Source organism: Liolophura sinensis, chromosome 13 (assembly GCF_032854445.1).
Source record: "Liolophura sinensis isolate JHLJ2023 chromosome 13, CUHK_Ljap_v2, whole genome shotgun sequence".
NCBI classification, from domain to species: domain Eukaryota; kingdom Metazoa; phylum Mollusca; class Polyplacophora; order Chitonida; family Chitonidae; genus Liolophura; species Liolophura sinensis.
The window spans coordinates 25,221,788-25,238,554 of NC_088307.1; the positions used below are offsets into that span (position 1 = coordinate 25,221,788).

The following is a 16,767-nucleotide window of genomic DNA, read 5'->3' on the forward strand; positions in this document are numbered from 1 at the left end:
CTCAGTGCCACCTTTGTGGGGAGTGATTAAAGACAGTCTAAGGTTGACAAAAGGAAGTACAACTTTGTCGACTGAGGGTAAGCTAGTTTATCATGAGATCAGAAACTGCTTTTGTACACCACACTGTGCCTGGTATTGATGATTTAAATGATTGACACTGGCTAGAGTGTATGTACCGTACAGACGGATCCTACCCATAAATCCCCATGGTGGCCTGATGATACACTGACGGTCGGCCCATGATCAGCGTACAATACGTAGGCCATTGTACGAGGACCCTCAGCCGACGATTGGCGGACCATCCACCCATGATCATCAATTGTTTAATGCTAAATACAGACCGTTTTCCTGTAAACCCTCAGGTTTGTTATGAACATCCTGATGGCTCACAGCATATTTACTTGAACACGAATTTTGCACAAATTACCACTCGGTTTCACTTCGATCGTTCACCGCAACAGCTTTCGATTTTTCTCCAGAATTATCCTCCCCTTATTTAAACTCACAATGCCAAAATAACTAGTAACAACCATATGGTCTCCGCTACAGCATCCATAGAAACAATGAACCAAATTAGCCTCCCGCACCAAAAACATATTCCTCATCATGGAAACCGCTTCAAAAGCTTGGGAAGGCTAATGTTTGGACCCCGTACTGTTTTGTTCCATTACTCGTATACACCCTTCTCGTGAGGACAGGGGATTCAAGTTTGTACTGGGTATCTTGAATATACAATGTTTTGTTTTATAAATTACTTCAGTAAGTATTAAATAAAAAGCCTATGTAGAAGCATCTGAAGTCCGCGCTGTACATGACGTGGCAGTGTTTCAGAATTTGGAAATGGACTTGAGTTCTTTGGATTATCAGTAAAATTTATCACGGTTTCATGTTGGATACAAAATTAAACAGGAGTATTTGATTTTATTGTCTGATGTGTGTCAGTCAGCGTGCTTATATACGCTTAAAAAACCTCTATTGAAAATGTATATGTAATGAGTCATATTGGTACAATACACACAAGGCCTACAATTTATAAAATTCGAACCACTGACTCGTATAAATGTCAGCAGGTTAATGTTTTTCCCTTTAATCTCGACACCCTAAACTGTATCCCCAATTCACAATTGTCGATCCTGTCATTTATTAATTTCTATAACCACAAAAATGTGTCTATTGTAAGATGAGTACAATCATATGCATCCTGAATCTTGCATAAAATCAAGCTGTAAATTATTTTACATATTTTGAGAATATTCCGCAACCTATCCATGTATAAATTATGAAAATACATCAAAGAAAGTAAAAATCAAATCTGGAGGTTTTGGGACCAGTTAAAAGAAATCTGTTAGCACAATTTCAATCCAATTTTTGCTGTTACTTTAGAATAGCCCAAATAATTAGCTTCCATGAAATACCAGGCTCGTCCATGCATGTGTCATGTTCAAAATCAGTAATGAAGTTCTAAAAATCTATAGAGAAAGTGTCTTGCATAATACAAGGCGTACAGTGACGACATTTTTGATCAGGGTCTGGCCAGGGTCAGCGTACAGTTGGGGTATAATATACGGACCATCCAACCACAATGGGCGTTGGACTGATGGTTAGGATCCAGCTGTACTGTAGATCTACATGTAATGGTCTCAAAGTACCATGTTTCACCTAAAGTTAGCGTTTCCCCAAGTGACATACTGGTATTTTTCTTGACACATAGGGCACAGTGTAGAACGATAGGTTTTCTTTTCTTTCTTTTTTTCTGGGTTATGAAAAAGATTGGCATTTTACAGAAGTAAAACTGAGAAGAAAAAAAAATAAACAGATAAAATAAAATAAATTCCATTAACCGCCAAATAAAAACCTTTGAGTAACCTAATTCTTTAACCTTTTCAACCGCCTCTGCCACCAATATTTCGAAACATTGCCATGTTTCGAAATTGCCAAGTAAGGCCTTCATGTGCTCCTGAAAGTGCATTTTTATATTGCAAAGTTTTGGGGGAAATACAGTATGTATGCAGCCAGCTTTAGAATTACGTCTTACACTTTACTTTCTTATATCTGGAAATATTCCCTTTTTGGCTTAAAATTCAAAATGAAAGACCATCCTTAAAAAATTCTTTGTTGGGAGTAACCCAACCCTATCAGAAAAATAGGATACATTGTAGGATGATAGGTAATGTTTTTATTCTGGGTAAAGGAAAAGGTCGGCATTTTACAGAAATAAGACTGAGAGAAAAAAAATAATAAATTCCATTAAAAGTCAAATAAAAACTTTGAGTAGGTCCCTTTTTTGAATGGTCAGTCAGCCGACCCCCTAAAAACATTTAAGGGCCTAAGGTTATGATTGTCACATTGATTAAATGCAACCACTATTGAGCATGCATTAAATTTTTCAGATTGTTTTTTTTTTTTTTAAATTATAAAATGATTCGTCATTCAGGAGGAATGTTCTTAATGTGGAAAATTCTTCGGTAAGGGATTAGACAGGGATTATTCCAGGTACGACTTTTGCTGTATGTGATTATTTCTGTTCACTTTTAGAAACACTTTTCATTTTTTTAAAGTTTACTCCTGTTCTGAATTGTTATCGTTTTTACTAATCGTGTGAATAAAAGCAATGTATGAATTACGGAAACTTGTGGCCATGCAGGAACTCAAATTTCATTGTCCATGGCACACCCCAAAAAAACTTTGGAGTTCTTTGGTTTATAGAGATTCTGCAGTTGCCTGGATTGTGTGTGTTAGTCTGAAATGGGGAACCTTCCCATCTAAAGTAATTTGGGCCAAATTTGTGTAGTCTGTTTTTCAAATTCTTATTTTACAATGATGATTTGCTGGAAAACTGGTAGCCTAGTATCTATGTATTACAAGAAAACAGTGGTCAGCTTGGTTTAGGCTCAAGTCATTGTTACACAGGAAATACTACTTCACTGGATGACAGTTTTGGGACGTTTAAAAATAGATATAATATATTTGCCATGTGAACTGGAGTAATTTTAGGGAGTGATTTCATAAAATTGGGAGTGCAGAGGACTATTTTTGCACTCCAGGCTGTCGTGAGTGCAAATTACTTACCCTGATTTTTCAACTTTTTCACATACAAAAGGGCAACTTTTTCACGTAGAAAAGGGCAACTTTTTCACATCACAAAGAGCAACTTTTTCACATAGCAAAGAGCAACTTTCATTGCGACTTACAGCTAGTATGCACCTTTCAAATTTGATTTTGGAGACAAAACTACACTGGTTGGGTTTTCCAGTTTCAGGGCTTCATAGATAATTTTATCAGTCAATACAGAATAAAGCAATCAGATTATGCATGAATAAATGTCTTTGCACACATGCGAAAAGGTGAAGACTTAAGTACAGAGTGTGTATTTCTGCAGCTGTTGATAAATGACTGAAAGGGATAAATGCATGAGTATGTATTGACATTATCCGTAGATGAGATGCCACAGATTTTAACCAGGTGGTTATCAGCTCAAAGCCCTAATACATACTCAATATCTAGTGATCTTCACAGGGAAACATGTGTGCGTTAAATTTTAGATCGTAAATAAGATACATGTAGGTGTACTTAACGAACAATACATGTAGATTTATAATTGATAATGGAGAGATTGAACATTTAAGTGGCTGGAAAATGGGATAGGGTTGATTTCACCTGTGGCATATGAATATCTGCAAAGCATCTGTTACCACATCAGTGTTGTGCATGATACAGCAAGCTAAATCCAGCGTGAATTTAGACATGAAGTACATTAAAAGACATGAAGTACATGTGTATATGTCAAATACGGTAAATAAATCATTTTATTCGTTCTTTTGGAATGAACTAGTCTGTAGATTTAAAAGAGCCCCCTTCACACATATCACAATCATACTTTCTTTTTCATAATGTTGTTTTTCAACAACAAAGACAGTCGTGGCTTGTGGACCATTCAGCTTCTTATCCATTTTATTTGTCAAAAATTTATGATTTGCACGATCGTTGGGCTTAAAATCTCTGTGTAAAATTGGTTTCTTTATCCGTTTAAATGTCTGTGCTTTTTTCAGGAAGAATGTTTCAATGAAAAGGGTGTATACCAAACAAGGCGTTGTTATGGATATACAACGTCTTGGTTTATTAACATGACGTTTTGATGTAGTTACTAACATCGTTACCAAGGGAATGTCACTTAGTAACTACATCGAAACGTCGTGTTAATAAACCAAGACATTGTATGTCCATAAGAATGCCTTGACATTCACTTGGTAACGATGTTAGTAACTACATCGAAACATCGTGTTAATACACCAAGACGTTGTGTATTCGTAAGAATACCTTATTCAGTGTACTATCATCCCAACTTCTAAATGCCACTCAAACAAGTTAACAGGGTGTATGAAGATGGAATTGTGGTTGGATGAAACAGACAAATCTTGACTTAAACAATGCAACTTCTCGCCCAAACTGAGTAAAGAGTGTAAAAGAAATCATACATGCATATACAGCAGACATAAATCCCGCATGGTATTACTTTATAGGGGGGAAAGTCTGATCGTGAATGATTGGTAAATGTGTGGTCTTTTCACGCTCTAGAGTTCACAAGGTATGGGGTTCAATCCCGGCAGTGGACGGGGAATTTGTGCATTCCTCTGCCCTCATTGTTCTTGGAGCCAGTTCTTGGTGACAGTAAGCAATCAACAACACTAGTATTACTACCTTACTCATTTATTTATTTGGTTGGTTTTTACAACTTCTCAAGAATATTTCACTTATAGGAAGGCGGCCAGCATTATGGTGGGAGAAAACTGGCCAGAGCCCAGGGGAAACCCATGACAGTCCACAGGTTACTGACAGACCTTCCAATGTACGGTCAGAGAGGAAGCCAGCCGGAGCTGGAACCGCATGGGTGGGAGGCTCCTGGGTCATTGCGCCATGCTGGAGTGCTAACCTGCTAGACTACGAAGGCCCCTCTAACATACTGTCAATCTTTGTCCTTTTCAAGCACTGAAGCACTTTTTCCAGAGAAATTGATGCATGTAATTATCATGAAAATTCAGCTAAAAATGGTTTGTTTGCGTCGCTAAAGATGCAAGCTTCATTAAAATATGCAAATTATTTCATTACATTATTTAAGTTCTCCCAGAATGTTTCCAAATATTCGCCGCAGTGTTGATTGAAAAGGTTGAAGAAATAGGATAACCCTTGAAAACGACTTGTATTCTACCATATATTTACTTATATTATATATTCGATTGGTGTTTTACACCGTACTCAAGAATATTTCACTGATACGACGGCGGCCAGCATTATGGTGGGAGGAAACCAGGCAGAGCCAGGAAAACCCACAGCCATTCGCAGGTTGCTGACAGACCTTCCCACGTATGTCTACCATATATGGGGATCATATGTGCACGTCATATGTGAAAAGTTAGTCAGCAACTTGCCAAAGGTGGGTGGTTTATTCCGGTTTCGTCCATCCATAAATATGATCGCTGTCAAGTGAAAAATTCGTGAGTATGGTGTGAAACATCAATCAAATAAATAAATAAAATTTTTGTGAGGTTATGAAATGTTCAGATAGGATCATGATTTGTCATATAAAACTGATAGTGACTCTGGAGTAGAATAAGACCAAGATGTTTTGACAAGCAGCAAGTTGATTAAAGATACCTATTGGGGGTTGAATGTTCGTTTTGTAGGGTTTATACCCTATTGTATTACTCTGACTATAATTACCAGACAAATTAGAAAGCCGTTTTGAAAACTGCTTATACTTAAATCACTTTGGGGGAGTTTGATAGTTACATCCTTTTAAAAGCTACAGACAATTTGTGACATGGGCACCCACAGCAGCGAAACATTTGCCCACAACAGCTAAGCGCATGCCCACAGCAGCTAATTGCATGCCCACAACAGCTAAACACATGCCCATAATGGTAAGACTGGTGCCTACAATGTTCCACTGAATGGATGGCCACAACAGGAAGTTAAAATATCCAGTATGGATGTACCCTTATTGTTCAACCTTTTCAGCCACCTCTGCAAGCAATATTCTATAAGATTCTGAGGAAACTTGGTAGGTGTAGAGGAGTAATTTGCACAGTTTTATGAATCTTGCATCCCTAATAACTCAAATTATTTCAGCACCAAACCATTTACATACTAATTACTTGGATAAATTCCACTGAAAAAGGTGCTTTTTTCAAAGATTGAAAAGGTTAAAGATTTACAGAAGGTGTTGGTATATTGAGCTGGTAAAACAAAAAGCATATCCTCTCATTTCAGACTTGCCCTGGCCAGCAGGATGACTTGCAGTTTCTTGTTGTACCCTGGGGTCTTGCTGACAGTCCTGGTCGTCCTCAGCCTGGGGGTACTTCCTGTGGAGGTGGACCCTAATGGGTACATACTGTACTGCCCCTGTATGGGTAAGGCTGCACACTGCTTGTCATGAGCAGAAAAATCATGGTTTAGAAAGAAAAACTGAAACAAAGAACACAAAAATAAACAAAGGATTTTTTTAGGAGAGGTGAAGAGGTGTAATGAGCATGTTTGGTAAAACGCTTTTGGAATCAGTCTCCAAAAATATTCTGATCCATGCGGCTTTCTTCATCACCCTCTGAAAAACTGAACAATCACCATATAACAGGTACCGTATTTCACCTAAAGTTTCACAGTTTTCAAGTGATGCATTTTTTGCTTGATTCATCCACCTTATTCAGTAGCTTGGCAGATGTTTGATTAATTTCTTATCAGAAAAACTCAAAAAAAAAAAATCAAAAGAGGCCTTTATATGCCTCTGAAAGTGCATTTTTACACACTAAGCTTTAGGTGAAATACAGTATGTTTCATGAATTCTGTAATAAAGTATTAATGTAAGTGTAAAGCTCTCTTTTAGCCATTGGCTGCTGTTGTTGTTGTTGTTGCAGGTCGGTTTGGGAACCAGGCAGATCATTTTTTGGGGTCGCTAGCATTTGCACGCTCCCTCAATCGTACGCTGGCGCTTCCCGCCTGGGTGGAATTCAGAAATCATGCTCCCAGATCGGTAAGCCTTCATCATTTACACCTCTGCATACGTGTATCTGGAAAGATTTGAAGGAAAAGACAACTCAAAGTTAAAGTAAACATAGCAGTTAGAAATCTAAAGATGCTAAAAAAAAAAAAAAAGTCCAGCTTTATTTGAAGGTTCCTTACAATTTTAGAATTCTGAGGGCCTTACAGACTAGCGACATACTGATTGTGTCATTATAAGGATTAAAATCATGTGCAAGTATGTGTAAGAGGATGCAGATGTGACACTGATTATACAGTCCAATGAGTACAGCTTAAAAGGACACAGAATCATTTCTGATTGGTTGTTGTGAGAGGTACGCTTTGTTCAGCCATAGTTGAATTTTATGGATGGGAAGGGTGACCAAACCTGGGGAGTTTAAGGCAGGAAATCCTATCTCTACCTTAAACCAATCAGCAGCAAGTCTGTATCCCTTTAAGACACCAGTGGGGGAGTTTCCAGTTTGAACTCTTTTGTTGTCACTGTCTGTTGACATCAATTTACTGATCACTTATCTCACAGTGTTCCAGTGGCACAAATGACACCTCTTTCAAGTTCACGACTTTAACTTCATTTAGACACCCATTGTAAATGTGGCTAATAATAGATGCCTAACATTTTTAACAGGTCACATTATACAGTGGGACATTTTTTCTTTTGGTGACAAAAGAGGTAACTGGAAATTTCCCTATTAAAAATCAAATCAATGAAATAACCAACCAGTAAACCACTTTGCTGTTACAGACGCAGATTCCATTTGACACATACTTCCAAGTAGCTCCTTTACAAGAGTACCACCGTGTGATAACAATGGAAAAGTTCATGAAAGAATTGGCACCAGAAATATGGCCACCTGGGGAGAGAACGGGTAGGAACTGAATTTGTTTGTGGGTCCTCATTGGCTCTTTTGTTTAAAGAGCTACTTCATTTTCAAGACCTATATATCTTAAAAGCATAATAAACTGATTGGGGTGGATAATCTCAGTTGCTTTCATGAATTGTTAGTTTTGAATGATAATAGTTTCCTGTAATTTCCGATTTTGCCTGGTGTAACGTCTTGTAAGAACCCTGGGGATCACCCCTCCCTGACGTATAGCCACAAATGATGCTGTAAATTTAAACACGCATGAAGTCATTCCAGCGTCAATGCCTCATCTGACGCCTCGTCTTCCTGATTCACCTGCATCAGATAAGGAATATTATCACATCACATCAGGGACTTTTATCGAAACTGCCAAAGATTCACTGATTGGTGTTAATGGTGCTATTTTTGAACTGTGCTGGTAGCTCTGTTCCATAGGGTATCCCGCACATCATCTTCCCATTTCTGCCTGGTTTCTCTTCAAACTGAAGTAGCACTTTAAATTGCGCTGTGCGCTATAGATTAGAGCTTTTGTGAAAGAGAAGAAATATGAATTTGACCTAACCCGTACGTAAGCTGTGCACGTTTAGTATGAGATTTAAAACCTGAATTATCGTCTGCATAAATCATTTGTGTTACCCGTTATGGGAAACAAGGGAGACAATCTGTTAAAACGTTCATCCAGATTTTCACCATATTTTTCAAACTAATTTTATTCCATTTGTTGGTGATCCTTTTGTGTTCTCAACTATGCAGAACCGGGGAGACAATAATATTGACAGGCTAATTATCTTAGTTTTGATTTACTTCTTGATGACTATTTTTGCTGTGTACCATGGGGAATAAGGGGGACAACTCACTAAATATTTTCAGGCTAAATTGCACTATGTTTTCTCAACTTAATCTTGATTACTTTAATACCATTTGTTTATAACGGTTTCATTTATGAACCATAAGGAACAAGGGAGACAACTCAGTAAATGCATCCAAGCTAAATTGCACTGTTTTACAGTTTGATCTTGGTTGATAATTGTTTCTTGGTTGATAACTATTTTGGGTTTCTCAGTTTGATCTTGGTTACTTTAATACCATTTCCTGACTATTTGTTATCCACCATGGGGGAGGAAGGGAGACAACCTAATAAATATATCCTTGGTAAATGGCATTCTGCTTCTCAGCTTGATCTGGATTTAACATTTCTTGGTCACTATTTCTGTTTATGTACCATGTAGAACAGGAGAGATAACCCAGTGAATAAGTCCAAAATTCCATTATGTTTTCTCAACTTTAACGTGAATACTTTCACATTGTCTTGGTGACTGCTTTTGTTAGGTACTAAGGGAAACAAGGGAGACAACCCAATTTATTCAGACAAACGTTGAACAGTCTAACATTCATTGAAGGTCTCTTACTTTTCACCAGTGTAGTACATCATGTGTGGAAAAGCATGTCAATACTTTAATTCTTCTAATTTTTGCGACAGATGTTAGTAGTGGTGAAAGTAGAATATTACATTTCTTTACCAGCCTTTTGGAAAAGATATGTAAAACTTCATTTATTTTTTTATGTTTTATCCAGCTTTAAGTGAAAACATAGCTATTTGTGTTTAAAAAGACTCACAGGTCTTGATAGCTAGTGAATGCCTCCAGTATTGTTTCAGTGTTCTGCTATTCCAAGAGAGGTAACTCTGGATGTGATGCTAAGCAAGGCAATCCATTTGGACCATTCTGGGACACTTACGAGGTGGACTTTGACCACTCAGAACTGTATGGCCCCCTCTACTTTGCTCCGCACAGTCAGTTTGAAACAAAAAGATGGCTTGATAAGTATGTGCAATTTATTTGCCTGAACTTAGTATTTACTTCTTTTTTTTTGCTTTCAGTCATGTTAAAAGTGTGTTAGTGAATGCTGAATGAGAGCATAAATTTTATTTTTTGATATTTTCCTTTTATTTTTTTTTTTGTGTTATTTTTATTATTTATTTGGCTGTGTGTTCTAATTGACTTTCACTGAAGACCACAAGGCTTTGGCCAATGAGACACATTTGCATTTCAGACCGATGCCATTTTTTCACGCAGAATACCATGAGTTCTTCCTGCATCAGTATGGCAGCTGGGTGCTGATTTTCACTTTACAGCCGATTGCTTAACATTGTGACTGCATGTTTACAACAGTAAATGTCCATTTCATTGAAATTCTGCATCGCATTCCCGTTTGTAGCATCTTGTAGTTAAAACAAAGGTGGAACTAAAAATACCAACTAAAAACTGTTACTTTGAAGTGTTTGCTGCTTTATTGGCCATTAAAAGCAGCTGAAGTCTCAAAGGTCTCGATTGGGTGTTAATTTGAGCCCTTTATAAAATTGCATTGTCTACAAGTATGATGAGATCAGTAGAAAACAATACTTAGCTATGACTCATGACAGAGGTAGGCACAGCGCCATCTGGATGTGGTGTAGGGAATGATAACTCGGTGGTATAATTCAGTGAACTAAGTATCACTGAGTAATGGACTATGTCACTCAGTTATCCCCCCTTAGAGAACATCCAGATGGCGCTATGCCTATATTGGTCAAGGGTGATAACTGTGTATGGTCTCCCATTATTTTACTATTGTGTTTCTAGATACCCACCTGACAAATACCCAGTCATGGCTTTCACAGGAGCTCCTGCACAGTTCCCTGTGAACCCCGCAGATGCTCCTCTCCAAAAATACTTAAAATGGTCCAAAAACATTGAAGCAAAAGCAACAAAATTCATCAAGGAAAACGTTGAGAAGCCATTCATTGGTTTACACCTGCGGAATGGGATTGACTGGGTAAGTGTGTAAGCAGTGTAGTTGTAGTGATCATTGGGGAAGATTTAGGGAGGGCTTATATTCCCCATTTAGTAGTCACCAAGGTAGGATCAGGTCACTGATTCATGCTGTGATGGGGTTTACCAGCATGGGATTTGAACCAGTGATGTCTGGGTTCTGAATCTAGACCTGAATCACGAAACTAAGGGGGAAATTCCCCTGTTACCAGGCATTAAGGACTGCTTTCAAACAAACATGCACAGACCTTACACCAATAAGTACGACAAAATTTTGGAAAAAGTCATGTTCGCCGTCGGGCTCCACTGTCATGTGACTTAGGGATGGATTCTGTCTTGAAACAAGATGAGCTGTCAGAATATGCAAAACATCATCGTTTCCTGTGACAGAAAATTAATTATTGCGCAAGATTTGAGTCCAAACCTTGCAGAATAACGTACACAAAATTAAAAAAAGCACAGATAACTCTGTTGACTGGAACTGAAGACTGAAAGCTTAGTCTGCAGACTCATTATTTGTTCATCTATGCCAGGTAAGGTTAATAGTCCGGGTTTTGTGATGGGAAAGAGGGTTTATCCTGAATCACAGCAGGGATGGATGAAGTTGACCAGCTCAATACGGTAGTACATTGCTAAATCTGCTGTCAGCTTCATTCATATCGGCTTCAGCTTCAAGTATGAGAATGAACACTTGCCTGTTTGAAGATTTGGTTTGCATTTCGATATGGTTATGCTTTCATATCGTCATGGGAATACGTTCATGTTTTCATAGGATGCTTGCACATCTGAACAGATGTTTGTTTGCATATCTGAAGGTTTTGGTTGCACATCTGAAATAAAATGTTATAACATGTCTGAAGAAATTGCTTGCATATTTGAAGAAAATGATTGAATGGATCACAGAGGATGCTTTTCAGACACAAAGAAAGAGGATTGATGATTCCAAATTTTCTTGCATATCTTTGGAGAATGCTTGCATGTATTGCACAGTTGCAATGTTTTATGTATGAACTGGTAACAAGGAAAATAAAAATTTAATTTCCAAGTGACATGGTGTAAGAATATGAATTTCTGTGCAGAGAAATGCGTGTGACCATGTGGAGCAGTCTCCTCAGATGTTTGCCTCGCCCCAGTGCCTTGGACAACGTGGAGAAAATGGTCCTATGACATACGAGCTATGTTTTCCGTCCGATAAAACCATCATAAGACAAGTGAAAGAGGCGGTGAAGAAGTACAAGGCCAAAACAGTTTTTGTGGCAACAGACCAGAGAGACATGATGACAGAGCTGGGCGATGCGTTTAAGAAAAAGGTGAGAGGGATTTCTTTGAACTTCTGCAAATTTATGGGAAGATGTTTGGGAAGAAGTGCATGACACACAAGGTGTAAGTTCAGTCTCGGCTTGGAACAGGAAGTTGGGATATTCCTTGTACATGTACTTGTTGTTCAGGAGTCCTGGCGGACAATAAGCTGAAGATTGTGCTCTAGTGGCTGTAAACACACAATAATATGTGTTTCAGACATGGGCAACACACTTATGTAAACTTTCACATGCTAGGATTACAAATTACTACATGCCAACGGAGGGTTATGAAAATTAGGCAAACAGCAATCTTACATCATGTACAACAAGGCCCGATCAGATTTTACTCACAAATTTCTTGGCAGGTTCACCGGCTTTTACTAACCCCACCTCAAACTTCTGCAGCTGTCTGTCATCCTTCTCTTCCTACCAAAACCTGAACCTACATGTAGCTCAAATCATAAGCGAAAAGGGACTCTCATTGAAATGTTTGTAAATCCACATATACCCTCAACAAATTAAACAAAAGCATCAGTATCAGTATTTCTGGCAGTAGGTGTATGCCACACGTGAGAAAGTTCATCAGTAACTTGCCTAAGGTTAGTGGTTTACACTGTCCTCCCAAAAAAAACCTTTTAAGTAGAAAATTACACACCTGTCAAATCAGTAAATGATTTGCTGTGTTTTAAATTGTATTTCATGACCTGACTTGCTAAGGATAGCTGTGACTGTCACGTCCTTGACCATTGAGGTAGTGTGAACCCAATTCTCGCCTTTCCGCTTGTGGTTTTAAGTCAGGAAGCTTGTCAGATACCTGATGAAGGCTAGTCGTTTACTGGCACCTGGGTTTTCTCGGCTCATGCACCTGAAATAATGATCTCAAAAATTCCTTCCCACTGGTGAACACCAGAAAAAAAAAGGTGATGTGACGTCAGAGTTCCTAGATACCATCAGTATGGCTCACACAGCCCACCATAGTTTTCTAATATTTGAATGCCTTTAAAAAATGTAAATAAATAAATGAAAGTATTTTAACGCATAATTTTTGTGTATGTTGAACCTTACTTTATATTCTAGCTTTCTTTCACTTTAAAGCGAAAAATTCTTGATTGTGGCATTTAACACCATTCAGATGAATAAATAAACCAAAGTGTTGTCTTGCAGGTGAAGCTGGTAAAATTTACCCCCTCAGATCCTCACGTTGACTTAGCCATTCTTGGAAAAGCCGATTTTTTTCTGGGGAACTGTGTCTCAACCTTCACGGCTTTTGCTAAAAGAGAGAGAGATGTTAATGACTTGCCATCAGGGTTTTGGGCTTTCCCAACCAAATCCAAGAAAAAAACCAAGGAAGAACTTTAAAATGAAATGTTGTGGACTTGGTGTTTAGCAGAATATTCTTCCCCCATCACCTTTTAAAAAATTGGTTGCTTTCAAATGGAACAAAAGCAGAGATCAGTTGAACATGAATTCCAGTTGTAGTTTGTAGTGAATTTATTTATTATCATTATATACACAATTCCAGTTTTAGGTTTACATTTTTTGTTTCCCTGATGTAGTGGTTTACCAAAGGTATCATTCCAGCTTTTTGTTTTTAAATGTAGTTTCCCCCATTGACCATTTTATACTGGTTTATACTAGTTCAGTATTGTGTACAACTGTAGGAATTCAGACCGGGGATATCACATAAAGTACCCTGTTTTCTTGACCTTTTCTCACTTTCTCATTCAGAAAAAATTTTGAGAAACTTTTTTTTTTGTCACCATGTGTACCAAGGGCCTGTGCTGGCTGAATAAATTGATTGTTAATCAGTAAATCACCCAGACCTATCAAGGTGCAGCATATTTGGCAGTGCCAAGGGGGCTAGCCCCCGCTCGGTGCAATTACTCAGGAGCCTCCCACCAATGTGGTCGCTGTGAGCTCAAGGCCAGCTCATGCTGGCTTTGTCTCCGTCTGTAAGTGTGGATGATCATGGGTTTCCCCATGGGTTTCGTATAAGTGAAATATTCTTGAGGACGGGGTGAAACACCAATCAAATAAATTAATAAATAAGTAAATCATGGTTTGCACAATATATTTCTCCAAAAATCTTTTACGTTTTGTTACAAAATTAGTTTTTGAGTTTTTTTTTTTTTTAAATTTTATTTGAATACATTACACATATGTGCCAGGCAAGATTGTAGCACCTACTGGGTTTTACGACAGCTTTAATTCAGAAGTTTGGATGGGTTAGATGATCTTTTTGAGAATGGCGTAAAACACAGCTTACCAGAGATAAATGTGTACCAAAAATGTATTTTTAGGTCTATACATAAAATGTGTGATTAGAATCATTCCATTGACTTTTGTGTGTGGAGAAAAGGTCAGGGAACCAGGTTCGATTCTACAAAGCCAATTTTGACTTAAATCAAAGCTTAAAATACTTTTTCAGGGCTTGTTATTCAGCCCTTCGAATGAACATTTTGATGACCCTGTCAGTGTTATCTTCAGACAACTGTGTTAGAATTTCAAGTTCCATTACCAAAAACTAAGCTATGTGGCAAGGTTTTAAATTTTGACTTCAGTCAGAATGCTGTCTGTGGAATCAGCCCTAGGGTTTTTTGCTGATTTTTAAAAAAGGTCTGTTTTCTGAGAAGTTGTATGATAGATTTCGCCCCCATTCCCTCGTAGTTTCCAAAAACAATGAATTGTTTTAAGTAGACATGCGACACCCACTGGTTTTTTGTTCCATGAGAATTGTTGTTGTTAAATACAGATTTATTTTTCAGGTTTGTTGAAATAGGCACTGGGCCACTGGTAATGTGATGCCTCAGTGAAGCGATCGTTGATTATTAACGATACATTTTTTGATACTTCAAGCTTTTCTCCAAGGAGTAAAATAAGTAGCATTAACTGTCTTGTTGATGTCTTTATTAAAAAATAACTGTACAAAGATGTTAAGCGAAGACCATATGCCTTTTTGCAATGATGTGTGTTATTGTGTGTTATTTTTTAGACACATTTTATATATTACCCTAAATGACCTAAAATTTCGTCCATGACTAAGTTACTCATTTTTCCACATTCTGGGTGTTTTGTTGATTTTAGAAAGGTGCTTTGAGAGGAGCTTAGAAGGATACTCGACTGCCAGAATGTAAATTTGAAATTTATGATATTTATTTGCCCGAAAAATGCTCTTTTGTGTTCGAATTTTTGGGTCATGTAGGGTATCAGTTTTGTCTGTACATAATACCGTATCATAGAAATATTGAACTGTTTCATAAAGCACTAGGAGAAATTTTGTAAGCTTTGCCATTCAGGGTGCAACTTTGTGTGTATTAGAATTTTGTGTATTAGAAAATGATCTGTAATGGCTTGCCCAGGCTTTACCACTTCTGTTAAAAATTGTGAACTTCAGCTTTCATGTCCTACCCCCCATAGCCCTCCAAACACCGCCCCCCACCCACTGCTTTCAACCTCTGCATTATTCATGTATTTTTTACGACCTCTCTTCAGATTGGTTAAATAAGTGCAAATGATGGTGCCTTGTTTACTAGAGATCATGTAGCAGAGTTGCCAAGCGTCTTCTTCTAATGCGCAATGCAAAACAGCAGCCTATTGTAATTTGTAACAAACTTTGTTAGAATTTATTGAAAGGAAAGAAAAGTCGTAACACTTCTTGTATTTCAAGTTTGGTACTACATGATGATGTTTGTATTTTAAATTAGCTGTGTTACTCCATTATCACTGAATAGTTCCGATCTTTCAGACCATTTGAATATAATCTTTAATAATAATATTCAATCTGGCCATCCAACCCAAACAAGTTGCAACCAGTTTGAAGAGCTGTTTAGGAAGATTAGAATTCGGCACAATTTTATTGATCTAATCCGCTAATGATAGCATCTGCATTGGATTCCAGCTATTATTTGGGGAAAGTAGTCTTAATATTTGTTATGCACCCTAATATAAATGCTTTCATTAAGTGCAAATAACAACAAAAAATATTATTTTTGTGTTGTGCAAATGAATTCCAATCTTAGACTTGTCCAGTTAACATGCAGGAGTAAAGAGATGAAAATACATGACTGGCTACAGAGGTGCACTTTACAAAAACAACCTAAGTAATGTTGAAAGTCATGGTAAATCCCACATAAATAAACCAGTCAAGTAAGCATTCAGTGGACTACAACCAAGGCACTACTGTTAAAATATTAGCCAACGTTTTCTCTACCACAAATGCTTTCATTAAGTGCAAATAACAACAAACAATATTATTTTTGTGTTGTGCAAATGAATTTCAAATCTTGTCCAGTTAACATGCAGGAGTAAAGAGATTAATATAACAATGCGCTTATTATACAAGTGAATATGCATATTCATAAATTTTGAGCATTCAGATGTGCTAAAATGGGTGAAATGATGTTTTTTTGTTGAGTTTTAAAGTTTAAAGTACTACCCTAATTCCTCAACCTTTTTGCATCTGAAGGAGCAGCTTTCATTGCAAACGATGCAGGTTTTAAATTAATTTTGAAGACAAAACTACATTGGAGCGGTTGGCTAATTTGGTGTAAGAAGCATTTTGTCAGTCAACACACCAAAATGCCTGCGGAATGTGCTTGAGTGAACACCTTGCAAACATGCGAAAATCTTGAAGAATTACAGTATTGGAAACACTGAAATTATCATATTTGAGGGCTGGGCACATTATGATTACTTTTCCAGAAAGAATTTCTGCCTTAATATTCTTATTTTTCGTTTTTCATGGAAAAAACATATTCAAGG

General features: G+C 37.5%; 1 protein-coding gene across 1 annotated transcript; it reads left to right on the forward strand.

Annotated features, from left to right (window-relative positions):
- The first annotated feature begins 6,286 nt into the window (after positions 1–6,286).
- LOC135481012 (GDP-fucose protein O-fucosyltransferase 1-like) lies at positions 6,287–13,988 on the forward strand. The gene is made up of 7 exons (XM_064760942.1): positions 6,287–6,407; positions 6,909–7,024; positions 7,775–7,898; positions 9,553–9,718; positions 10,517–10,709; positions 11,785–12,015; positions 13,171–13,988. The coding sequence occupies exons 1-7, from the start codon at positions 6,287–6,289 to the stop codon at positions 13,363–13,365; spliced, it is 1,146 nt and encodes a 381-aa protein (XP_064617012.1). The 3' UTR covers positions 13,366–13,988.
- Positions 13,989–16,767: the final 2,779 nt, after the last annotated feature.